Source organism: Apostichopus japonicus, chromosome 8 (assembly GCF_037975245.1).
Source record: "Apostichopus japonicus isolate 1M-3 chromosome 8, ASM3797524v1, whole genome shotgun sequence".
Lineage (NCBI taxonomy): Eukaryota > Metazoa > Echinodermata > Holothuroidea > Aspidochirotida > Stichopodidae > Apostichopus > Apostichopus japonicus.
Window position 1 is genome coordinate 45,692 of NC_092568.1, and position 26,625 is coordinate 72,316.

At 36.3% G+C, this 26,625-nt stretch overlaps 1 protein-coding gene across 3 annotated transcripts; it reads left to right on the forward strand.

Annotated features, from left to right (window-relative positions):
* On the forward strand, positions 1–25,425 carry LOC139971029 (organic solute transporter subunit alpha-like). 3 transcript variants are annotated; one of them, XM_071977180.1, is made up of 12 exons: positions 1–120; positions 274–438; positions 2,708–2,987; positions 6,605–6,699; positions 9,262–9,368; positions 15,799–15,960; positions 16,814–16,974; positions 17,909–17,982; positions 19,066–19,227; positions 19,920–20,031; positions 20,622–20,874; positions 22,511–25,425. In XM_071977180.1, the coding sequence occupies exons 6-12, from the start codon at positions 15,909–15,911 to the stop codon at positions 22,852–22,854; spliced, it is 1,158 nt and encodes a 385-aa protein (XP_071833281.1). In that variant the 5' UTR covers positions 1–120; positions 274–438; positions 2,708–2,987; positions 6,605–6,699; positions 9,262–9,368; positions 15,799–15,908; the 3' UTR covers positions 22,855–25,425. The 3 variants fall into 3 exon arrangements, with proteins under 3 accessions (XP_071833281.1, XP_071833280.1, XP_071833279.1); XM_071977179.1 differs by lacking the exon at positions 6,605–6,699; XM_071977178.1 differs by lacking the exons at positions 1–120; positions 274–438; positions 2,708–2,987; positions 6,605–6,699; positions 9,262–9,368 and adding an exon at positions 11,471–11,646.
* Positions 25,426–26,625: the final 1,200 nt, after the last annotated feature.

Below are 26,625 nucleotides of genomic sequence, written 5' to 3' on the forward strand. Positions count from 1 at the left end.
TGTGACCAACTTAGGCCTAAGTGCACAAGATCATAACTGTTCTTTTACTAGTTAATTTACAACAGTAAGCTGACCAGGATTTGTCTACCTACAAAGGAGGGTGAAGAGGAGACCAGCCTGGTGAGGACTAATAGTAATATACTAATACATGAAAGGATATAGGCTTAGGCCTAAAGATACCCATAGCTTTTTTTATCAGTCATAAAACTACAATGGCCAAGAAGGCATAAATTATTGTCCATTAAGTGCAAATAACCTTGTTTTTGTTGCCAGGTACAACTCGGAGAGAGCAGTCTGGGGGACACCAATATGGGAAACATGATGAAAAAAGGACTTGGACAGATACAGCCAGCTTCATTTGGTACTTGGGTGGTAAACAAATATCACTGGAAAGCAACAACAATCACCATGCTTCCAAAGCCTGATGGATGAGCACTGGTAAAGTTTCTGCTTGTCTGTTTTCAAATGGGCTCTTCACAATGTTTGTTAGTTGTTAGTCAGTATATAGCAGGGTTGTCCAACCTACGGCCCGCGGGCCACAGTCCGGCCCGCCAGAGATGCTCTACGGTGTGAAATTTAGTGAGCAGATTTATTGATAACAATTTGAAGCTATATAATCAATCATTCAAACCTTCTGGGTCCAAAAAACTTTATACAGGTCAGTTTGTGTGACACTCTCTCAGCGGAGGCGAGGGGAGGGGGTGCCGGCTGGACTTTATTCATCTGTTTTATCAGGAAGGAAAATAAATCAGTGCGCTTCGCGCGCAGTGCTCACATTTTGTTGCTTTGGGCTTCGCGCAAAAAATCGAAAAATCGAGCGTAGGGTTCATGCGGCCCCCTCCTTCATCATAATCATTTCATGTGGCCCTCCTCTGCAAAAGGTTGGACAACCCTGGTATATAGGCCCCAAATGGTCACATGCTAGAATTGCTAGAATTTTTCAAAAAGTTCTCTCCTGGAGGTCTTTACTCTCCAAATTGTTCTCAGATATTTTTAAGGAGCACACAAGATGACTGAATGTCCCAGTGAGGAAAATTTTCTCAAAGGTTGTAATTAAAACAGTTGAAGAAGTTTGAACAAAGTGACAATATTTGAATATCTGGCATATTTGGGGCCAATACAGCATATACCTTCAAGGCACATGCCAGTGCACTGTGTAGAATATATATACAATACTTTAAGTGATTTACACCAAGTTTACATCTCTGAACATTTAAAAGAACTAATTTTTGGGCCTATATGTGAACAATATATCAGTGAAAATGAGCTGGAGACAAACTGAGGATGAATTTCAGTCGGGGTCATAATTAATTTTAAATGGTGATCTTTTGTCAATTACCATCCGCATGTAGGACTACTCGTTTAAATGCAAATATCAACTGGGAGATAATTTAGTTGTTAATATGATTAGCTCGATATCATTTCTGTAATTATTTCCTTTCTTTAATTTATGCTCCTACTGTTGATGATTAAATTACAGTTACATTCAGGCACCCTTATTTGCATTTTTCAACACTTTTACAAAATATCTACACAGTATAATTAGTCAAAATCAGGTTGAAATTAATCAAACTAATTGACACTAACCAAGACATTTTTGAAAAGGTGATAGAATCTTCATTGAGACAAAGGTGGGTAAGGAGCTTCCAAAAAGTGGGGGAGGGGGCACAACATAGAGGGGCACTGTCTCTTTCCACAACCACCACTCATTATGCTATAAACTGATACACACCGGCCATATCATTTAAATATATTTGATGTGTTAGTATGCTATCAATACTATTTATTGAGATTGTTTATTGTTAACCGTGCTACAAAAAGATGCCATTTTAAAAATAAATAAATAATTAAAATAAAATATTAAAATTAGCAAAGGCTTAAGATATTCAAAAGACAGTTCTTCATCAAAGGGGCACATTTTATTTGCCAGTAGGGCATATTTGCTATTTTGGAAAAAAATGGGGGGGGCACATGCCCCAGTGCCCTCCCCCAACTCCTACCCCCCTGGATATGCAAAAGTTATTTAGGATGACAGCCTACTTAAACAACAAAAGGATATCCTTTTGGAAAATGAATGCCTTATTTACAATTCATTTTCAAATTTCACTGCATATAATTCCCTTGGCATAAATTTTTATCTGCAGCCATTGTGGTGACTAAATGTGATCAAAGCATACCGAAGTCTAAGTATCATGTATGATTAGAGAATTTAATTTTCCTTCTGTCTCACTTTCACATAGAAACTGCAACATTATCTAGCTTTTCTTTAAAGCATTCCTTTGAATTGATTTTGAGTCTATATTTGGCACACTAGCTGTCTAAATTGAAGTACAATAAGCAATGTGGACTCAATCTTGTTTCGAGCAATATATGCCATGAAGGTATGTTAAAAGTAAAATCTTGTTTTGAGCAATATATATGCTATGAAGGTTTGTCAACATTGGCAAGCAAGTGCAGTAAGGTGGTTAAAGGCAATATGTAAAATAATGTACAATCCTACCCATTCATGCCCCCCTCCCCCCAATCCCCTTGAACACCTCCTTAAACAATCAAACTTGAGGTATATGTACATTTTTAACAATATGATGATCAAAGCAAGTGCTCAAATCCCTCTAATAACATATTATCGTAATTAAATGGCAATAAAGTCAAATATAATCACCTCATTGTTGACTCTATAAGTGAACTAATTTTTTTTTTATAACAGCTAGATAATAAGGCACTAGATGTGTCAAGTTAATGACCTTATCAGCTTGCCACAAGGTGACACGGATGTTAGGATGACTGTGAACCCTCCAGCACCCCTGGACTCGCTTGGCGACGTCAGGACAAAGGGTTCTTGCATTTCTACATCAATTGGTTTCTCATCAAAATTTCCAAACCCAAGGCAGAGGTTAGCAGACAAAGCCCACCAACTGCATCTTTCTTACATCTGTATGCATCCAAATTCAAATTTAGGAGAAAGTTGACTGAAGAATTATATGAAAGTAAGTTTAAAGTCTTCTCTGTTATTGAACCTCTTATTTGTGTTCAATTTCTTTTTAATCTTTAATTACTTGAAATGTCTGTTATAATACTCATCAATATAAATACAAGCATTCTATCATTATCTGTATTTGTGGGCAGCTTATTAATAGCCAGACTGCATAATGAAAACATGCCCACATGGTTGTACTATGTAGAGACATTTACTTGATGGGGATTTTTGTCATTTATTTTGATTTTGGTTTTTAACATCATCCGTGAGATGTTCTAAATCATTTATGAGGAACTGAGCAAGAATAACAATATAATAAAAAAAAAACAAATTTATATAGTGCTCTTATCAATCAAGACGTACTCTAAAGCCCTTTACAACGACAACATATTACTGAACGAAAAAGACTTAATAGGCTAGCTGAAATGAATGCAATTCAACTTTACACCAAAATGTTGTTACAGAGTAATAGCGTCTCTAATGCTTTGTGGTACTGAGTTCCACAGTTTGGCAGGTGCCACACTGAAACCCGGTCGGCCAACTTACAGGTGCATCAAACAGGGATTTGTTGGGGGATCTGAGATTGAGTTTAGGGCGTTGCTTCTTAATCATATCAAATCTGTACTCCGAAGCCTAATGATGAAAATGCCATGTATGTAAGGAACAATTATTTTGAATTGGATATGGTACTTAACGGGAAGCCAATGAAGATTCTTAAGAATTGAGGTGATGTGGTCATGTACATTTTTATAGTCCTAGAAATTAGTATGGTTTGTAGCTATCCATAATGGATGTTTTGATGTACATCTGTGTGCGCTTCACTATGGCTCAAATCAGAGTTCCGCCACCCAGCGTTTCATACCTTGTAAAATATGACAGTGAAATTGTGCAGTGTAGGATTGCTTTTTATGATGATTATATCATCAGGCAAAAGCAGAAAATGTGTGTTCATATGGATCCAATTTATTGAACATACAGTAAAATAATTAAAAATATCTTTATATATTTGTGTGCACATCCAAGTGGAGTAGTACATTTTACACTGTAAGTAGTAGTGAATATGATACAATATTACTGAAAATTGGATTTTAATGTTGATTCATCAAAGGGGACTACACAAAGTGAAGTAAAAGTTAGGGATCACTTTATTCTACCAAAAAAATCTCATTGAAAAGACTGCCTTTAATACTCAACTTGGATCACTGTAGGTCTCTCATAAATTTCTACAATACATGCAGCTCATGTGTAAACACCCAACTCTGCAGCCCCAGAGGTCTTCAAAAATGTATTAATGTGACATACATAACCTTATGGTGGTGAAAAACAGAGACAAAGAAATGTGTTTTTGGGAATTTGCATAGAAACCTAGGTTTACATGGAAATTGTTATAGGGTACTGAAAAGAAACAAATGAAAAATTTATATTTGTCGAACCTGTGATATAGACAAAATCATTTTGATGCAATTAACTTGGGTGTGAAATCCATTTAGCTTGATCTATGGGTTAACACTTTTTTTTAACATAAAGTATTTGGAGGTTTAAGGAAACAAATTTAGTTCTATTGGAGAAGACAGTTAACTATCACAAAGTTATTTTTAATATAGGGTAAAGGTTTACATCCCTGTGGAGGTTGATGTTCTGTCTTCATAGCATGGTTATATAGGGACAGTCTGATACTAGTACAATCAAGTATTAGTGTATTACAATAACTACCTGGGTAAATTTCCACAAGTAGTTTGATAACTAGAAAAAGAGCATGATTTTTGTAACTTCCAGGGACCCCCACATATCAAAATGCAAGAACCAATATTATTGAGTAGAATTGTTTATCCTAAGAATTAGCTTACTGTTTCTTAAAGAGATTTTAACTACATTTAAGATTGTAAACGGTTTTTTTTTATATGTATTGAATAAACTTTTTAAAGTTTAAGGTATGTCTTTATAATCGATATTAGCCTTGAGAGTTGAGATTATCTCGATATAAGGGTACAAAGGTTACTGGGTGACAGGTTTGAACTCTTTAAAATTCTGGATCAACCAATCAAACTTTTCTCTTAGAATAGTCCTATGATTATGCAATGACAGTTGCTAGGGGCCCTGGCAACACAATTTGGGGGCAATGGTAAATACAAATCGTTCAAATCTGCCCATGTGAAGACCACCGTCAGTAACACACCCCATTAATCAGAACAACACTTTAACAGATGCCCAATCTGAGTATTTCTGTCCACCTGGCATCTTCTTGTTTGCCATCACATCAATCTTAAAGATAACTGCACTAGCTCATTGCCTTTTAACTACCAATCTTCCCCCCTGATGGACACTGTACAGAGGTAGATAAGGAGAATGTCAACTTGCCACTTCGGTGTTGACATAAGGAGCCAACTACACCTGTGGTTATCCTAGAGCATGTCTTTACAGTATATTTTATCGCTACTGAGTACATTTGAACAATGGTTCCTTACAATCTTACAAACAGAAATGTGGGGGAGGGGAAGGTGGGGACTCCAATAAAATGGGGCTTTCTTTGAATACAGATAGAGTCATCGTCATGGTTATGTGATTTCACATTAACAAAAAGGAGAAAACAAACTATTAAAATTCTTTCGAAACTAACCTGGAGGGGTGTGCATCTGCACAGGTACTCTAGCTCCCTCTGTTTGTTTCAAGTTACTGTAGCTCCCTCTGTTTGGGTCATTTTACTGCAGCTCCCTCTATTTGGGTCATTTTTTTTTGTTTTTTGTTTTTTTGTTATTCCTCATCTCATAGAGCAGGAAATTGTAACTAGATAAAAGTATAATTAGAACTTAGTAACTTTCTTGTTTCCTTCCTCCTAACTCCTCTCCCTTCCCCCTCACACCCCTCCTAACTCTTCTCCCTTCCCCCTCCCACCCCTCCTAACTCCTCTCCCTTCCCCCTCGCGCCCCACCCATCTGCCTTTCTCCTGTCACATTTCAAGATCATTCATCCGCTTCTTGAAATTTAATTTTGTAATTTGCAGTGATAAACAGAATTATTATTAATCAATAAAGGTCAAACCACTTCAGGAAAAGTCTTATCAAGATAATGATATTAAAATTGTAAATTTGCAAAAAGAGAAAAATGTTAAAGTTCAACCACCATTGGTCTTTTAACAAATGGGATATTTTCCAAATTTGTATTAATTATTCTTATCCTATTATCAACTGAATTGTTCTTGACCATAGTCAAGTCAATATCTCTGTTTAAGAGATTTCAAACGTGAACAGTGCAAAATGTTTTGTTGTCTTATCCTAAACGATGCAAAAAAGCAGCCATGAAATTAAGCCCTAGAAATACCAATTGATGCATTCCTTGTCCGGTCTTCCATTTCTCACCTGTTGTAGCATTCCATCCATATTTACCTGCCGCACCGTACCCCGTAAATCATGAAGTATAATTTATTTTATTGTGCTTACCAAACAACTGGAGTTAAATTTGCAATGCAAATGACTTATTAAAGAGTCTTGGCTATTTACTGAAGTAGCCACAAGCCGCCCCTCTTTATTGTCCCTATACTTTGAGTCACCTTGTTTAGCGATCTGTTACCCGGTAGTCTTCAGATCTTGGGGATCTGTTTTAAAAAAGGTTAGATCCATGTCTCCACAGGGTGCAGTCTTTGTTAGACTTAGAAATTGGAAAGACACTGTCCAGTCTTAGAAGTTTATCCTCTCAGAGCTTCAAGAAACACAGAGAAATAAACAGTAAGTAGAAGAAAGAAAAAAAGATTGAAATACTGTTAACTCTAAGTCAAAAGAGGGAAAATAGTAAAACAAAACCTATGTGAAAATTAAACTTTAAGGGCACTGCTATGTATTGTTTACAATTTAAATCTATATATGGTAGTTGTTATCATTCTAATTGTTATATCGTTGCTATTGTTTTGTTTTTTTTTGTATCTTTTTACATTTTGCATTTACTTTGTCTCTACTGTCTGTGGCCAATCTAGAAAGTCAAGAGAATTCAAAAGTTCAAAACGATTTCAGTTACGTCAACCTTTTCTTTAGTATTTCATATTTTAATATAATATGTTGAGAAACCACCCGAAAGGCAAGGAATATCATTGTTTACATCATGATTAGAATTTATATGTACAGTAATGCAATGCTACACATGTGACATAACCCCCCTTCCCCCCACCCTTCATCCTCCCCACCCACAGTCATTAAAATATTTGAAAGGAGTACTCTATGTCAAGTAGATTGTTTTTCTTTTCATTCGTTTTTGTACTTGAAAAACAAAACAAAATAAAATTCCTCATAAAAGAGCTCTCCAAACAGTGATTGATAATCATTGAATATGTGAAGCATTTACAAACTGACCTATGAAGGGTTTCTTTTGTTACTTTACTCATTGCATGAAGTATGAAATTTGCAACACTATCATTTATAAGCTTTGTATCAAATCAAACACTTGTTTCACTGTTTCTTTTTCTATTCTTTAGAATTTTCAATAACTCCCCTCTCATAAATTTCAAACCAATTTGACTGATGGCAGCTCATCTAGATTAACAATTTTGAGTTTAAAATCTATTTATTCTATTCCGACGACAGAATATTTCATTTCACCTTTTAACATTTGCAAACCGCTTCTAGCTTTGTGAAGGGTTCCCCTAGTGACTTATTTTCAAAGCTCTTTGAGTTCTTTTGTTAAAAGTTTGTTCAGCCTGAGCCAGTTAAAAGACTAGTCATGGCACTTGTTGAGAGGTCAAACTTGGAAAAAAAGGGGTCCAATTTTGATACACATCGCTCTTCTACATACTTATGATGCTACTCAGAGTTTGGAATAGGGCACTTTGGTGTATGAAATGGGCACTTTAAAGTTGAGAGGAACTTGGGATAACCTATTAACAACTGCCAGGGCCGATACTTGCCATTATTAAACCAGCATGACGAAAATGAAAATGAAAATTGTATTCTCACCATATTTTGTTGATCAGAGTTGGAAAGTTTTCTTACAAAATATTATGTAGGAACTTTTGTCCTACCCTCACCTTTCTGCAATTTGTCCTCTCAGTTTTAATATAAAATTCTCCTTATAGTCAAGCCATATCAATTTATAATTTAGCTCCCATATTGCAGTGTGCCCATCATTTCGTATGTTATATATCATTTGAAATGATAATTACTTGTTAATGAAATGTAAGGTAAAGTACGTTTTATCAATGTCTCCTTTTTATGCAATTTTTGTGTAAATGTGTAATTTAAAACTTCTTTTACAAATGGTTTTATGTCAGAGGATTGTTTTAGTCATGTATCCCGTATAAACAATTGCAGATAAATTTGATACTTAAAGTAACCACAACCTCCTGTCAAACTGTTGTATATTGGTACCATATGCTAGTTTGACCAAGCCTTCACTCACCATTACTATCCACTTCTTCATTCTCTACCTTGCCTCCAACTTCTCCAACTTGCCCATCTCTTCAACCTTGTTTTTATCTCTGTCCTTTCTGTGATCTCTCAATTCCAGTACCTTTTCCCTTTGCCATTTTCCACCTCTCCCTCCTATCCTGTCCCACCCACCCTACCCCAAAAACATCCCTTAACTAAAACAAATGTCCCCCACCCCTCTTTCAGCCCTGGTTGCTGCCCTTGATCAATGCCCTTCTTTCTTTCTTTCTTTCATACAGTTAATTTTCAATCAGCTATAGGATATTACTCGCCAATGAAAGAATAAAATGACCTTTTCGGAAAAAAAAAATTATAAAACAAGTACTGTAACCACAGATTATAATTTCCACTGGTACAGCCTTGTATTGATAAAAAAAAACAAGACAGATTAGAATAAACATTAATACTTGAACTCCACCCAAGAGAATCAGTCCTTCTTCAGATGTAAACAGAATTTAGTTTAAACCATACCCTTCAACTTTAACATATCCACTCTTGCATGGCAACTCTTCACATCCCAGTATACAGGTTGTGCAAGACTAAATTCTTTAACACTTGAAACTAGTCATTCCAAGTCAGCATATTTAGCCCTCATTGGAAACAAAGTTTGCCCAATCTTTGTCTTTTGAAGTGGTTCCTTTGGAAACTTTTTTACTCTTTTGACACTCGTCCAAATAGCCGAACGGCCCGATACCTGACTCACGATATAACCACAGATATTTACTCACTTCTTAAGTCAAATGCAATTTAGGCAAAAGAAAAGAGAATTGATGGCATTGCCAGTCTCAAATTGCTCCATGTTTGAAGTAAAATATGTTTCATAATCTGTAGAGGAATTGATATATATTTTTATATCTCTAACAATTGCTGCAGGTTTAATCAACGATTTTGGAGGTCATTTTCAAGCTGGTTACAAACATCACAGAGGAGTTTGATTCAAAACAGGAGAGGGACACTAAGAAGATTTCATTTCCAAAGAAGTAAGTTAACTTGATTTGAAAACTTTTCTGAAGTTTCTATTAAACTAAGCATCTGTAGCGAGACGTTTGACGGATACCTATACTGTAGATATCCCAGTAATGTTGGGGTTAAAGCTAAAACAGAGTTTTTGCTATCATTTCAGTTCACACATATAAGCATAAGCAAACCTCCATATCATCCCCCCCCCCCATATTTCCTCCCCCTTGTCCAACCTCTTATATGGAATTTCACTTTGCAACTCCACACTTTACATTATTTCATAACTATATTTCATTCTAATATGCTAAGTTGAATATTAATTTCATCAGTACATCAAAGTTTTCTTCATGCCAGTCCATTTCCATACCAGCTCCAACCTGCCCCCCCCCCCCTGCCCTCACACACACTTTTGCCTATCCATCATATTGCTGCAGCACAGGAAACATCCATTAAAAGACTGCTCAAAGCAGACTTCAGTCTTATCTCGGTTAAGGTGACTAGGGGAGTTTACGTTACCACGAAACCACAGCACAAACTTTTCCCTAAACTACTTTCATTCACTCTATTCCCAAGAAACCAGATTCAGGTAATTATCCCCATTGTTCCGCAGCCTGTGATTATATTTTAACCACCACACCTTCATTATCAATGTTCCTTTTTTTTTGCTTTTTTCTTTTCTTTTTTCTTCTCATGTGAAGCAGAACTGTTTGTTTAGTGGCTCATCCTATAAATCACCTCCTCATGATCTATAGGCCCTTTAAACTCCCAGTTTTGCTCACCTGTTTTCCCAAATGTGACCCCTAACTTTCCCATAATAAATTTGACTTCCTGCCACACTGTTAATTTGAATCTCTTTATTTTGTACCTGGAATTCAAATATACTGATAAAGGTAGAACATTCAGCTTTTTGTTCCCTCCTTTTTTTCAACTTGAAACGGGGATTTTTTTTCTTTCTACCCTGCCATTGTGAGTTATTAAAGGTGCACTCTAAACTTAATCAACCAATGGAGTTACCTTTCAAAAGAATGAAGAAAAGTTAAATTAAATGGTTTAATTTAAAGCTACTTTCTAGGAGTGACATTTGGATTGAAGTATGTGGGTGTGGAAGTTTGGGGACCGAGGGAAGGGGGTGGCGGCAATTTAAACTATCGACATTAACTGATAGGTAAAAACTACTAAAAGTTACAAATGAGTTGCAGTGAGAAGAGTTGGGGAGTGGGCGGAAGGGAGCCTTTAAAGTTGTTGACATTTATTGGCAATTAAATTTACTAGTTCTGAACTGCTCACTCTGCTCAAAGTATATGCATGGCAAAGTTGTGTGAATTTTACTGACCTTGTCAACTTAAACATTTTAAAAATAAAATGGGACACCTCCACCCCTTGCTCATGTCCCTTTCCTTTTGAAATATTTTACATTCAATGTTTCCCTGTGTATGATTTTCTACCTGCCTCCCCCTCCCCACTGCCCCTCCTCCCCTGCCCCCCCCCCCCGCCAAAGGCTTCCTTGCCTTTTCAGCCGTATTCCTTGTTCCTCCTATCCCATGTACAGATTTGAAGTCGGACCTTTATTGCTACCCTCAGATCTTCTTGAGAATCTCAAGTTTTAAGTGTCAAGAAAGGAAAAGTAGCAACTGTACAAACTGACTTTTTTTCTACAAGATATTTGATTTCCTAGACCTGAGCAAAATATGAGCTACAATTTTGTTGTTTCTATTTTTATTATTAAGTTTTTATTATTCTTACAGCAAAGGAATTCATCCATGCTCAGAGAATTCAGAGTAATTGACATTACTGTGTCTCTTTTCCAGGAGTTACTCCTCCAACTTCCTGTTTTGTTACCAACCAATAAAACCAATTTGCTTTGTTATGGCTATAAATTCCAGATCCCCCCCCCCCGGCCTCCCTTCTCTGTCTGAACCATTGTTATTGAATTATTGCATTGATTTGTTTGTCGTCCCCGTCAACAATGCTTATAAGACCTTTTGTTATTAACCATCAAAAAATGATATGATTAACATGAAGCATATCAATCAATCAATCGATGGATCCGGTGGCTGGCTGAGGTGGATTCATTTTTCAGAAGAATCGTTTATCAGGAAAGACAAACTAACAGAGCGAGGGATAAAAAGGCTCGGTGTCCCTATCAAATAGCTCAGTACAGTTTTAAATTGTCTGCAAGAAGTGCAGAAAAAGACACTCTGAGAGCCATTCCAACAATTATTTGCAATTTAAAACAGTTATATTCGTTTTTATTTACGAGAGAGAGAGGTTTTATCTGAAGAATCATCAATATGTATGGTGAGTTTATAAGAAAGATTCAGTAATTCATGTCTTGCTGCAAAAGTGCTCAATACATAGAAGTAGAGCAAGTATATAATATAGTGTATACATACGGTAACTTACAGGCATGTTCTTACTCAAGTTTTACGCCTGTATGGCGATCATCATCAGCCAACTGGACGCAAACGATCGTCTGACCTTACTTCTTCCTAACAAAGAAACAGCTCATATCAAAGTATCGCCATGATAATTAACAGACCACCCGGGCCGTGCTACCAAGAAATAGGGTCACATTATCGTTCGCGTCCAGTTTTCTGATGATCATGATGTAAGTTACCGTATACGTATACTATATTATGGTGATTTTATATATATTTTAATATTAATTGTGTATTTTTGTATTAATTGTGTAATTTAGACATAAACTGTATAATAGCAATAAGGCATGTTTATTGTCTGTGATGCAAAATTGGCAGAATCATTTTTTTTTTGTGTTAAACTATGTATTACCCCACTGCTCATTTATTTAAAAGTCATTTGTGGTAAAAGTTATCAAAGAAGGGACATCTCTTTCTCAGCAATAGGTTTGTTGTCAAAAGCAGATGGCCATTTGAGGATCATCAACCCCTCCCCCCCCCCATTTCTGTTCTATACAGGAGCCATTGTATTTTAAGAGTGATTAAGTCGATAGCATTTGACCATGCGATGCAAAATTTGCAAAATAATTTTTCTTGGTTTTTCTATTAATGTCATAATGTTATGTTGACATTCTTGACAAAAGTTTAGCACTGTTTACAAAAACAAAGACAAACTCGGTAGTATGTTCACAGCATAGGTACCGTGTGCCGAGTCTACCCTACTGTGCATAAGAATAACACTAGGCTGCACATGCGATAGAAACCGTTGTGGAAAACTTCTGATCAAATTTGCAACCATGTAAGACTGACTTAATTACTTGGTTTATGATCGCACGGTATACTTATGAACACAAATGATTGTTACAAAATTTTATGATTACCTTGTAGATAACTTTGTGAAACATGTATAAAACCTTCTTTTTTTTCATTTTTGAGGTTTTGATGGTCATTTGTGGCCAATTTAGCAATAGCTACATATTTAAGCATGCTAATTATGATATAGATCCTATAACTCAGTAACATTTATATACAAAGAACTTGCGCGAAGATGGCATGACTTACTGTACCATGACATTAGTAATGTTGTCTACCCATAATCATAGTGTCTTCCCTTATCTTGACTTTTATCTGCAAACACCTAGATACTAAGCGACTCTCCTAAAAGTGCATCTCTCATTCCAGTTTGTTTATTAATCGTATCTCATTGTCTTTGACAGTTTTTATGGTAGTGATTTATGACTTATTGTACACATGATAAGTGCCTTGTAAGCACTTAAAAGATAGATATGACCCCATATTATGTACTTTCTTACCAATCTTCATCCCCCCCCCCCCCCAATGTATTGCATTTATGATTTGCTTTAGATCTATTTATACATTGTATCGAAGTCGCACTCAAGAACTCGTTAGCAGCGGCTCGTATATTTTCATTAGGCAGGGAATCTTACGAGGCTGACCAATAGGAATTTTTTCTCCTCGTAAAATTTATTGCCCTGATTCAGTGAGATTTCAGTTTCTCTATGCTGGTCAAGCTTTTGTTTTTCTCATTTCTATTTGTATTGAATAAGTTAGCAATTGATAAACCTTTTCAAATATTATATACCCTAGATATTTTAAGAAACAATTATAAAACAAAAGGAGCCATTATTAACACGCCTCTGTTCCAAATAGTACTTCATTTACCCTTATTAATTAATTTATGATCCGTGGGATGATAAGGGGGGTAATGAACTATTTTATCTGGTATGAAATGAATGCAGTAAGAATCATTCTGAATGTAAACTTAAGTATCAGGAGAAACCCAAAACAGGATATTTGAAGATCTATGGTGCAAAAGCACTAATACATTATTGATCTCTTGTTATCAGGGCAAGTGTAAGTTTTATGTTCTATATTAAAACCTTGTTGGTTGTCCACAAAATAAACTACAAGTTTTTTTTTCTCTCAATAAAGTCTAAATAAGTGGTAAAATGGATTCAATGTGTCCATGATGTTTGTTTGAAAAGTTAACTGTAGGTCTTCCTTTAATACATAGGTACGATGCATCTGTATTTAAAGGTCTACGGCACTTTTAAAACATTCTGAGGCAATCTAGTCTAATATACCCAACCAATATTTTGGCAATTGAAGGTGTCTGCAAAATTGTGAGGAAAACTTTGATACAGTACTGCATTAAGTTGCAACAGTAGTGCGTTTTTTTTGGGATTGGGGGTGGGGGGGCTTGTGTTTTGGGTAGAAATTGCTTTGCTTACTGGGTTTATTCTTAAGATATTTAATTTCTAGAATCCACTTGTTTAGATGATTGCCAGTATTGATTGAGTGCTTCTCGAACATACAGTTGTCTGAAACTCGTAAAAGTTTACAAAAAGGACTTTTTCTAAAAATTCTAACAACTTCTCACCCTCCAAATCATTCCCATATATTCAGAAAACTATTCCCATGTATTCGGAAAAATTATTTATATTCAAGGACATTTATGTCTTAGTGAAGGGAGATGCATCGAGGATGGCAGTTAATTCTCTTTTAATGTTGCCAGAACAAGAGTGACCGCATATATTTGAATTTTTCTAGCATATTAGCTAGGGACACTATATACTTACTACTTTTGAAGGTTTGTCCTCTGTCAGCCATATCACTATATTCTGTCAGTAAACTCACATTGGCACTAATTGGCGCTTACTGTATATATATAGGGAATAACCTAATTATAAACCCATGTTTCACTAATACTGTACATATGGGTAATAACCTAATACCCATGTTTCACTTACTGTACATATGAGTAATAACCTAATACCCATGTTTCACTAATACTGTACATATGGGTAATAACCTAATACCCATGTTTCACTTACTGTACATATGAGTAATAACCTAAAACCCATGTTTCACTAATACTGTACATATGGGTAATAACCTAATACCCATGTTTCACTTACTGTACATATGAGTAATAACCTAAAACCCATGTTTCACTAATACTGTACATATGGGTAATAACATAATACCCATGTTTCACTCATACTGTACATATGGGTAATAACCTAATACCCATGTTTCACTTACTGTACATATGGGTAATAACCTAAAACCCATGTTTCACTAATACTGTACATATGGGTAATAACCTAATACCCATGTTTCACTCATACTGTACATATGGGTAATAACCTAATACCCATGTTTCACTTACTGTACATATGGGTAATAACCTAAAACCCATGTTTCACTAATACTGTACATATGGGTAATAACCTAGTTTCACTTACTGTATGGGTAATAACCTTAGAGTAGCCATGTCTCGTTAACTGTACATATGGGTAATAACCCAAAACACATGTTGGCCTACTGTACATATGGGTAATATGCTAATACCCATATTTCACTTACTGTACATATGGGTAAAGTAACCTTAGAATACCCATGTGTCCTGCTTCCATGGTACCTTCACTGCTTTCATCACCCATTTACCTTCACACCATTTTAATTGTGTGTCTCTCCTGTAAAAAACACGCAGCAAAAGAATCAATTTTACTTCTATTTTCTTTTCCCATGTCACAGATGGTAATAACCCTTGATGGTAATTAACTCTAAGATATATGTATGATGTTTTATTCCCTCATCATGAAGGATACAATGGTTGGTGAAAGGTTAATTTATAATGCACCATTGCACATTCTTTGAGGTCACGAGCGAGTCCCCGGGTGCCGGCCCAGACAAAAGTGCGAAAACAGTGACAACTGGCTGTTTCATCTACGGCATTTCACAGCCCTAAGGGATAATTTGAGATGTGATAAGATAGATGTTGATCAGGAAATATTAATCTGTCACTAGCTCTGCGAAGCACATCCTGGTAAATTGAATCGGCACTGGCTAACGTATTACTATTACACAATACTGCGCACTTAATACCTGCTATAGACTACTAGAAGGTTAACTACTCTAAAGCACAAATGATGGAACTTTCAGTGCAACTTGAATTTAATAGTGAATCTTTTCACAACTCTGGTGTTCTTGTTTAATTTCGATTCAGTCACTCCTTCTACGAAGATAAGGAGTACGATAGTCGTGGAAGCTGCGGCAGGCATCCTTGCAACAAATAATCCAGATATTCGAGAGGTTTATCCAGCAGAAATAGTCAAGATGTCTACCAATTGCAGCGAGACGTCCCTGTCTATGAGTGACCTCTTTGAAGGTGAGATATAAAGAAAATCTATCAAATTTTTAATAAAAATGTTTGCACATATCTTGTGATGGTTTGTATTTCTTGATGAAATTCTTGGAAACTTTGCCAAGTAGAGCCTATAAAGAAATAATTTAAATTGAAGCAAAATGCAGAAAGAGAAACAATGTTTGGTATCAAATTGACAGACTGACTTGCTCAATACATGTCACAATACAAACTTGTCTTCCCCCCCCCCACCCCTAAAAACATTAAACTACAGAATTTCAGGGGGAACAAATTCTAAAGCTGTCAAATAAATGCTTAAACTTTTTATATTGTTTGCAACTTTTGACATCTTTGGATTTAATAATTTAGCAATATTTAAGTCAATTTTATAGAATATAGTCGATGTAAAGTGACTCAGTATCTAAAGTAGACTTTTAAGCCTCTCTCTTCCATTGGTGCAAATTCCTTGGTGCATGTATCCTTGACTTCTAGTCAAATTTAAAATGTGGAACTACAAAAAATTATCATCCTCAAAGTTTGTTTTTGTCCAGTAGAAGGATTAAAACCAACTGAGCAAAAACATTGAGATATTTTTTGAAAACTTTATGAAGTTGTTGCATGTTTTTTTAGTTTTTCACAAATTTTCAGATTGTTGACATTAATAACAAAATGTTATAACAATAAAAAAAGAAGCCATTTCTGTTTTCTAAATTGAGAGCTTTTCATTTATGTAGTTGCTCATTCCACTCATTACTAGCTACAGGGCGGGACTACTTGAGAGAATTTGGCAACAGTCGCTGTGAAATCCGTCTACATATGTGGCTATATTTTCAGTCCTTTTTTGTATGTAATGTGCTATTCTTTTTCTCCTCTGCAGTCACCAGTGGCAATGTGGGTTTCATCCTTTTCATTGTCATAATGACTCTATTGTCTTTCACAACCTTCCTCATGTACGCTGAGGCTTACGTGTATCTCAACAAGAAGATCCTCGCCAGCCGAAGAAAGGTTAGACTGCTCATCGTCCTAGGAATATTTCCAGTAAGTGATTCAATTTCCTGATGAGGAGAATTTCTTATTTGAAAAATTGTGAGGTCTGTCAATACACTTACTTGCAGTGGATGGCAGAGCCAAGATTTCTGGAAATGTTTGGGAAGGGAGAGGGGGGTGGGGGTGTTGAGGGTTTAGGAATATTTCCAGTAAGTGCTTCGATTTCCTGATGAGGAGAATTTCTTATTTGAAAATTGTGAGGTCTGTCAATACACTTACTTTCAGTGGATGGCAGAGCCAGGATTCTGGAAAGGTTTCGGGAAGGGAGAGGGGGGTGGTTGGGGGTGTTGAGGGTTTAGGTAAGACAATTGTTTTATATCAGAACGTAGTGATGCATGTGAAAGCACTACTAACATTTAAGGAATGCGCATGCAGAAATATGTATGAAATTTGTCAACTATGTTCCTTGTTATGATAAAAAATGAACATGGATATAATTATGCTTTTTTACCACCCAAAATTTTATTAAGGGGGGAGGGGTGGCCCATACACTCCCTGATCCACCATCGTATTAGATTTGATGTTATTACCCAGACCGATGGCTCTAATTTGTTTGGGTCATAAGAACAAGTTCTATCAGCATCTTTTTAATATTGAATTTTATCAACATCCTTTGAAATACCATTTTCTTTGTAAAACCTCTATAATTATGTTCTGTGCGACAAAATAAAATTAACCTCTGCTGTAATGGTTGATACCACGTTATACGTAATGACCAAGGGAATGCTGTGCCATAGTTATAATTTATGGCTTCCCAGGTTATTTATATTCAGAAACAAGATTTCCCGTAATAAGATAAATTAAAGTTACCCTTGTTTCCACTCTTATGCACTACGGTAGTCTTCCTCTCCATGTTACGTTAACATTTGTTTCTCAGTATGAGTGGATATCATTTTTCAGTCTCCTCTTTCTCTCTCCACGACAGTTCATTAGCGTGTGTGCCTTGCTGTCACTCTACATGCCACGATCCCATATGATCACCTTCTTCACAAGTACAATGTAAGTCTCTTAATTCAATGCAAGATTTCTGTACCCCTCTTCCCATCACCCTCCCCCCTTCCTCTCCACTTAGTGAATCAGCTGTTTAAATTTCATGATTAACATTATACGATAATTAAAATGTGTAAAAGTAAGTTGGCCTGACGTTTCGATCCTAGCAGGATCTTCTTCAGAGGCTAAATGACAAGTAACAGTACAGTAACAGAAGGGACAAAAACATGCACAGAATACAGACAGGTTAATGAGCATGGTGAACACAATGAGATAGATGTAAGGGGATTAGTAGACAATGGATGGAGAGCAAAAAGCAACAGGGGAAGAGGAGAGGATAATTAAAATGCAGCACTGCATGCGAGTTAGATTCACTTGTTTTTTCACTTGTGTTTACTTAATTGTGCAGTAATTGTTCCCCTACAAATTAGTGATCAGTAGGTCATTAGGGATCAGTAGGTCAGTTGCTTGCTTACTTACTTTGTATGTGAGTATTTCTAAAGTGCTTATCATGTTACACACATGATCTGTTTTCTTGTGGAAAATGTCAAGGTGGACATTTGGGGGGAGGGGGTTGTGGGGAGGTTTAGGTTGTACTATTGAAGGAAGGGGAGAAAGGTTCAAGTAAGATGGAGAAGGTTGAGATCGGACCCTGAAATACCATTTCTTGTCATTAAGTGACACTTTTAGACTTGTTCTTGAACTATTCCTAATTGTAGGACACACGTTGCACCGTGACATAATATTTTCTTCACATCTGCTTCCATTTGCGATATTTTTTCGAGGAATTCTAAGGCCACCAATTCAACTGGATTTCTGTTTCATTCCATAATTTTGCTTTGTGAATGAAGACTTTAATTCATTTCTGTTTTAATGTCTTTGAATATTTAATTTAAAGCATATTATTTGAATGGAGTTTACTCATAAGGAGCTGTTAAAATTGTTCCAAGCTTTTAAGTTTTAAAAGAAAAATGTTAAGCTATGCAAATGTTACATAGCCTATTTATAACAATTAAAATCTATTTAAAACTACAGTATTCTATTATCACGATCTCTACTTTAGTGAAACAATTCTTTTATTTTTCTCGATAGTTACTTTTCTCTGGCCATCTACCAATTCCTGTATCTGATCTTTGACTATTACGGTGGCAAAGAGGCCCTGGTAGAGCTCCTTAAGGATAAAACCATCCCCCTGGCTGGCCCCCCTCTCTCCTGCTGCTGCTATTGTTGCATACCACCTCTTCCCATGACACCGTAAGTTCGTTAAGTCATCCTTCAGTTAGCTATGTACGTCTGTCTCCAAAAATCATGTTGTCTTGTCGGTGTAGTATTAAAAGTTGAGTTGAATATGACAAAGACGGTTTGTTCACAGGTTACATCTGACACTGGCATAGGCATAGGAGGCCAAAAAACTTGGTGAAAATTCAGGCAATATGATGAGAATTTTTGGGCACCTACTGAAAGAAAAATAATTTGCAATTTGTTTTTCAATGGTTAAACTGATATTATTATCATCATTATTATTGTAACAACGCCCCCAATACTTCTAATCAATATGGAAGTGTAATAACACGGCAAATGATTGTATGTTATTGGCCTGCAATGTAATAACCGATGCATACCTATATGATATGCACATTAACATGTTGAACACGCGCCACGTGCGCAAAAACTTTGGTTATATTTTTCGGGCAAGTCGTTACAGCCCCCCAAATCAAATTGGGCTCCTACACCTATGACTGGCACCTCTTGCCTTTGGTGCTCACTGTGGCATTAAAAGTCCTAACAGTGTTAATATAGACATCCTCCTGTAGGACAGGAAGGAGGGAGGGGGAGGGGGAGGGGGGAGTGTCGGAAGATACCTCAGATAGCAGAGAAATATAGTCATGTCCCTCAATGTATCGGTATCAGCTTTATCTCATTCCTTCTTCTTGTTTTCTTTACAGGCGAAATTTGAAGATCATCAAGAGTCTAGTCCTCCAAGTTACCATCTTGAGACCCTTGGTTTTGTTCATCGGACTGGTCACCTGGGCGGATGGAACCTACGTTCCAGGAAACGTGAGACACCATCTTTTCATATATGTAGAATAATTGGAATACCTGTGGATGGGGGAACAGGACCAGTGTTGTTAGGTTGTCAGGCCTCTGAACCTCTGTACATAACCTCAGTGTCTTAGTGATTTGGTACCACCCACTTGGTACAATTTTTTCTATACTGTAGTGTCATGTCCTACTTCAGAGCACTCGTATTGTCAGTACGAGCAGTATTAATATCATGTTTCTATCAGATCAAGGTTATGAACTGTTTGTACTGACAATACCAGGGCGTTGAAGTACAGTTTAGAGAGGTTTGGGAAATTGTCCCAACTGGCTATTTGATACATATGCCATATTGCATGTTCATAAGCAAGGTTTTATACATGATTCTATCATGTTCACTGATTAACTCGTGTTGTGTTTAGCTTGAAAGCTATAAAGTATAAAAGTTTAAGTAGTCACCCCCCTTCTTCCCACCTCTCCCTCCCCTACTCCCCCTCCCTTTGTACTATACCTATTGCACATCAATAAATCAAAACAAATAAATTGCTTTAAATGTTTGAACTTATAGCTTTTAACTTTCTCTGTTTTCATGTTGTTTTCTTTTGTAGCTGACATTTACGTCCATCAACCTCTACGTACAATTGCTATCCCTCTGTTCCACCCTGGTGGCCCTCTGGGGCGTCATCATGTTCGTCCGAGTCTCCAAAGGACCGCTCGCCAAGTACCGTGTGACCCCAAAGTTCCTGATTGTCCAAGTATGTCTGATCACAGTCTCTTCCCAGGCCATCATCATCGCTATCATTGGCGGATTCAACGGCATTCCCTGTACAGCAGTATTCAGATCGTTGGATAGAGGAAACTGTAAGTAAACTTCACTCTTTATCTGTTCAAATATCATTTCCCTTTTCACCGATGCTCAAAGAACTGCGAGTGGGATTTGAATTGATTTGATTTGATTCAGCAGTTCCATATATGTTGTGCAGTCTAGCTGCATGCTTCCTAAATGGTATTGATTGAAAATTGTAATCACATCTTCAATTGAAATGTCGATTGATAGAAAAGCCATGCTCAATGTATGGTTATAAATTCAAAATTTGAGATGGCACTTAATTCCTTGATTGACACCTTTGTACTCTGGACGAAAAACTGAAATCTTGTGACAAATATCGTGGATTGAAATCTTTGCAGACACATATCAGACTGAAATCTTTCTAAATGATATGGATTGAAATCTTGAAAGTCGCATCTCCGCTTGTAACGTTGACAGAGCAATTGAAGGTAGCCATGGTGTATGGCTATATATTCAAAATATAAGATTGAACTATATTCCTTTAATAACAGCTTGTACTCTTAAGGAAAAACAGAAATCTTTTTTTCTATGTTTTATTCTGGTTGGATCATTGAAAGCTCAATGGCAAAATTATCAGATTTGAAACTTACAAATTAAGACTTTAAAGAGAGGTGCATGTAAAACTACTGGAAATGAAATAATAAAATGGAAAAAACTTCTTACCCTTTATATTTTATTCCTGCAAGAATTATTTGTTACTACATCTATAGCTTGTTTGTAAAAGCTTGACTATCTTTCAAAAGTTAACTAAGATAATTTGTGACATAGTAAAGAGGGGGTGGCAGGGGGGGGGGGGGGGAAGTCACTCCTAATCAATTATTTATTTCTCTCTACAAAAGAAAAATATTTATCAACCTGTAACTTAAACAAGTTGAAAGAGAAAATGAATGAAGCCAAAGACTGAGTAACTTCTCCCTCTGAGATTAATTTTCTTTCATAAATATGAAAACGAGCCCTTTAAAGCAAAGTACACAAGTGAGTTGAAGCTCATGTAGAGCCTACAGAACTAGCAGAATTCATCTTGTAATTCCTGAAGTCGCTCTGTCACATACCCTCCAAAGTTTAACCGTACTTTACATTTCTGTTGACAAGAATGCGAGTGGTTTATCCAAACAGCTTAGTTCAGAAATTTGTGGTTACGATCAAATGGATAAAGGCTCAATGATTCAAGAAGTATGCCAGTTAATCACTTTAGCACACTAATCTATTGGAGGAGAATTCATTTTATTTTATATATAAATTTTTCTAAATTATTTATTTTTATTGGTGTTTTGAACAACCATGAGATCAAAGAAGATATGTATCATAGGCAAGGTCTTTCTGTTCTTAAAATCTAATGAGCCACCCTACAGCAAAGGCTGCCTTTGCTCCTGTCATGATTTGGTTTAGAAGAAATTGGAAGGTAGGGAGATTGTGGAGGAGGGGGGGGGGGGGGGTTGAAGGAGGTAGGAAGGTGTCATTTCAGAGGAAATGTTGTTTGAGAGGGCAGGGGAAGGGTGGGGAAAGAGGTATCACTTTAGAGAGAAATGTAGTTTGAGAGGTTAAGGCGGGTGGAAGGAGGTAGGAAGGTCAGATATATGTGTTCTGCATGATAAGGTATGCACTGTTCTATTATAACACCCCCTCCCCATCTCTTGTTCCTGACAGACATTAATGATATGCTACTGGTGATAGAGATGTTCCTCTTCAGTGGGGTGTCCCGTTTAGTTTTCCGATCTCAGCACGGAAACACCGGGACCTTGCTCGACGACAACCTCCCAAACATGGAATCAGCCTTGCCAGCAGAGACCAAGAAAGAGTTGGAAATGATGTCCAACAACAATGGCAACACTAACCACAACAATAACTCTGTCCTCACCCACGGATACTCTAAAGAAGATGAGGCGGAAGTCTCCGTGGTAACCGACGGCAAACTCCAAGACATCGTCGCACTCTCAAGTAGCGATGTCCGTCTCAATAGTCGAACAGTCATTCACCAGAGTAATATTTAAATTGTTATCTGGGGAGGTGTGGAGGGGGAACGGGGAGGGGGGGTATGAGTGGGTCAGCTCTCTTTCACATGGCACTCAATTCTAAATATAGGAGGCTGTTAGAGAGGATCGCATAAGCTGTGGAGGTAATGGTACTTTATGCTAATTCAGATAACAGAATCTGATTTTGGTTTGTAGATTAATATATATAAATATATATAATTTAACAAAATATTATTGCAAAATATGTATTGGCAGCATCCACCAAATTTCTTAAAAAATGAAAAAGACCTCTGCAGTGCAAAGCAATGTGTGAGATTAATTCTTCAGAGACGTAATTCACTTTTATTTATGATTCATACTGTCGAGCAATACAAACACTAAGAAGGACAACATTAATGTATACAAGTGACACTAGTTTAGAAATTTGATTCATATTAACACTCTGTGGAAAGATTGGTGGAATTTTATAAGTAAATGACTCTTTTTTTTTAACGCTATTTTGATTTTTTTTTCTTGTGATTCCATACACTGGTGTCTTTCATTTTTAAATTTGGCATGCTCAAAACTTTTCTGATTTGGAATTTGGATAAAATTATGCACTTTATCAGTACTCAAATTTATCATTTTGAACAATTTTGTCTTCCGTGGTCATTTTATGCAAACATTTCATAAATTATACAAAGACAAGGTATTGTCAAAAGCATGAATCAATTTTAAGAAATATTATCATTTTACTCCCTTCATATTGTTGAGAATTGTAGGGATGTAATTTTGAGGGTGGTATTGTTGAATTTGTATGCATGTGTTTTATATATGTATATATATATATATATATATATATATCAGCATATTTAATCTTAAAATTTTTTTTTTTAAATTTTTTAAAAAGATGTAAATTATCTTAAGTGCCTTTAAGTAAGTTTGTCATAAGTCAGATGTTTATCTGACTTTTGTCATGATTTGTTTCATCAAAGGTGATGACTTTGACCGTTTGTTTTCTTAGTATTATGAGTATAAGAAAGCAAAGGCAAGCTGAAATGCCTTCAGTATAAACAAAATTTGTGTGTTTTTATAAGTTGATAAATGTCACATTAATACCACAAATGCCTTCTACATCTATGCAACATATATCAATGTAGAAATAACAGTTATTGCCAGCCAATTCATCCTACTTCAATGGGACGAGGGCAGCATTGCATTATGAATAGAGTTTTTATCATATCAGAAGCTATTGGTTCGTCTAGAATCTAGTAATTTCAAAAGTAGAACCAAAAAATCTTGTACTTTTATTTAGTAAGACTGAAGGCTTTTCATGCTAGAGTTGGTTGGTGAATTTGAATTGGAAAGCTCTCTCTTCTGTTTCCTTTTCTGCTTGGGAGGGGGAGGGGGGTGGGAGGGAGGGAGGAATGAGGAAGGGAAAATGATGACCATAAACAACTGTTACAAATATTTGCCACAATTTCACATTATTGGTGAAGCTGAAGCTAGGTAGTCATAGAAACATATGTTTATGTGTTTTGATAGTTGCTAAGGGAAAAAAAATTTGTTTTCAATATTTTATCAGAATGGTCAAGGACCCCACCAGATAAATACAATTTGCATCTAATTAACATATTTAATTCAGATCGGTGTTAAGTTCATTCCATTAGTGGTAACCATGGGTTACAATCGTTGCAGCAACAAATCCTTTCCGTTCAATCATTCCAGTTGTTTCACAAAGTTGATTCATAAAATTTATTTCTTTACTTTTTAGACTTTCAGTTGCCACTTTTTTTCATTTGATTTTAAGACTGTATTTAATAATGACATTCATCAGAACTTTATCCTCAATAACAGGTTAGTAACTGAAAGTAGTCATTTGGTATGGTGACAGTTGTGTTTCATCTCTAGATAGTTAAGAAGATGTGGTAGCATTTGTATATAGCCAGAGATGTATTGGTAGCTTTTACACGGACCAAATTAGGACTGAGCCCTCAATCTCAGAATTAAAACTTTAAAAAAAAAAATGACAAAACTAGAGGTGATTACTTTTAGTAAGTTTTGTCAACCTCCTAATGTTGGTTTTCATTAACAGAAGTATAAGTGTAATTTGTAAATAAAAACAAAACACCTGCAAAATGTCAACTTCACAGAGCAGATGTAACTGTGGTTATCTCCTGCTTAATTCTTTTCAGTAAAATATTCCATTGAAGAAGAATTAAAATGTGTATCGGTAATGGCAATTGTTGAAAGGTGCATTTATAATATACATATATATGCAATCATGTAACATATAGTAATTCTTCCTTTTGTTTTTTAAATGAAAATTACTGTAACTTTATCTGACTCAACTTTTTCTCAATTAATTCTTGAAAGTTTAATCAACCTCTTCAGGTGTGAACTTAATTGTTCACAAGACGAAAAATTTCAAATTTTCTTTATTCGTGTTTAGTTTGAAGTTTGTTTCATCACAAATTATTCAAGTATTTTTATGCTACTATAAAATAGTTTGTATTCCCGTGTGGTATCATATGATCGTAAATATTTAAAGATTTTACATGACCTTATTTCTTTGATCTTTTAACTAAAATAAATTGAGAAAAGTCACAATTATGTGCCGTTTTAATTACTTTTTGCCATAGTTTCTCAATTTATGTCAAGTGTAAAAACAATCTTCCATCCCCACCCATAAGCCTGCATGGTCCCGTCTCCAGCACCTTTGTAATCTTGCTTTAACTGTTAAACGTGATTAAAAGCAAAACAGAGAATGGACTAGTTAACTTTTTAAACATGCCTGACGAGAGGAGGATGAGTGTGGGGGGGGGGGCGGACGAGGGGGAAGAGTTAATATACCCCAACAATCCTGTGATCAATAAGGGCGCACTGGGATAATATAGAGGGACCTTTGTAAAGGAATACAAGAATAATGCATTCTCATTTTCATAATTAACTGGAGGAAATATGAAAGATTGCAGAAAGGGGGGCATGGTGAGGTAATTATCCCTGGTGTCCAGTCTGGCCCTCGAAAAGAGTGATCCCTTTCCTGAGACATCTCATGGTTGCTTTTGCAGTGTAATCTTTCACACCAACAGATACCCCAAAACAGAAACAATTTTACTAAAGGTACTTAAAAAATATATATATCGAATTTTCTGATTTGAAACGAGCATCGTCTCACATAGTTGGCAAGAAAACAGACACCATCTTAACATGGAAGATCAGAGGTAGGTCAGTGCCCGGGGACAGTTATATGTTCATGTATTCCAGTACATCCATGGGTGGATGAGTATGTTCTTGACCCAGGACTGTATTTCCTGACCGACACCACCCCTCCCTCTCCTCATCCATCCCATCAGGCCTACCACCGTAGCATATGCATCGGGCTATAGCCTTCTTTACATGCTGGAGTAAAGTAACAATTGTATTGTATGAAATACGAGAAGAAAAAATTTGACACCTTCATGCCCTTTTCCTCTTATTTTCATACTTTGATACAGTGCTCCCATCCCCACCCCCTCCCCGACGCGCTGTTCACCTTAATCACTATACTTACGTCACCGTTCCACCAAAACCTATAAACATCAAGCTGTTATGCCACCCCCCTCCCTCACCTCTCACCATGCCGATTCATACCACACCTGGCTGGTCAGGTTACGCATGCTTGTCCTATTTAGATTAAATAGATTCTGATGTAAAGGTGTTGCATTACGTGAGAGCGTTAGGAGAAACAAGCAAAGCTAATCCCTTTTCCTTTGCACCCATTTCCATCCAACTCCCTGACTTGAAAATTGATCTTTTTGTTGGATAAAT

Bases quoted from the DNA above. Each gene is read 5' to 3' on its own strand.
- LOC139971029 (XM_071977178.1), top strand. The intron at 19,228-19,919 runs GTAAGTTCGTTA...TTTTCTTTACAG, and splicing joins CCACCTCTTCCCATGACACC to GCGAAATTTGAAGATCATCA. The intron at 20,875-22,510 runs GTAAGTAAACTT...TGTTCCTGACAG, and splicing joins ATCGTTGGATAGAGGAAACT to ACATTAATGATATGCTACTG.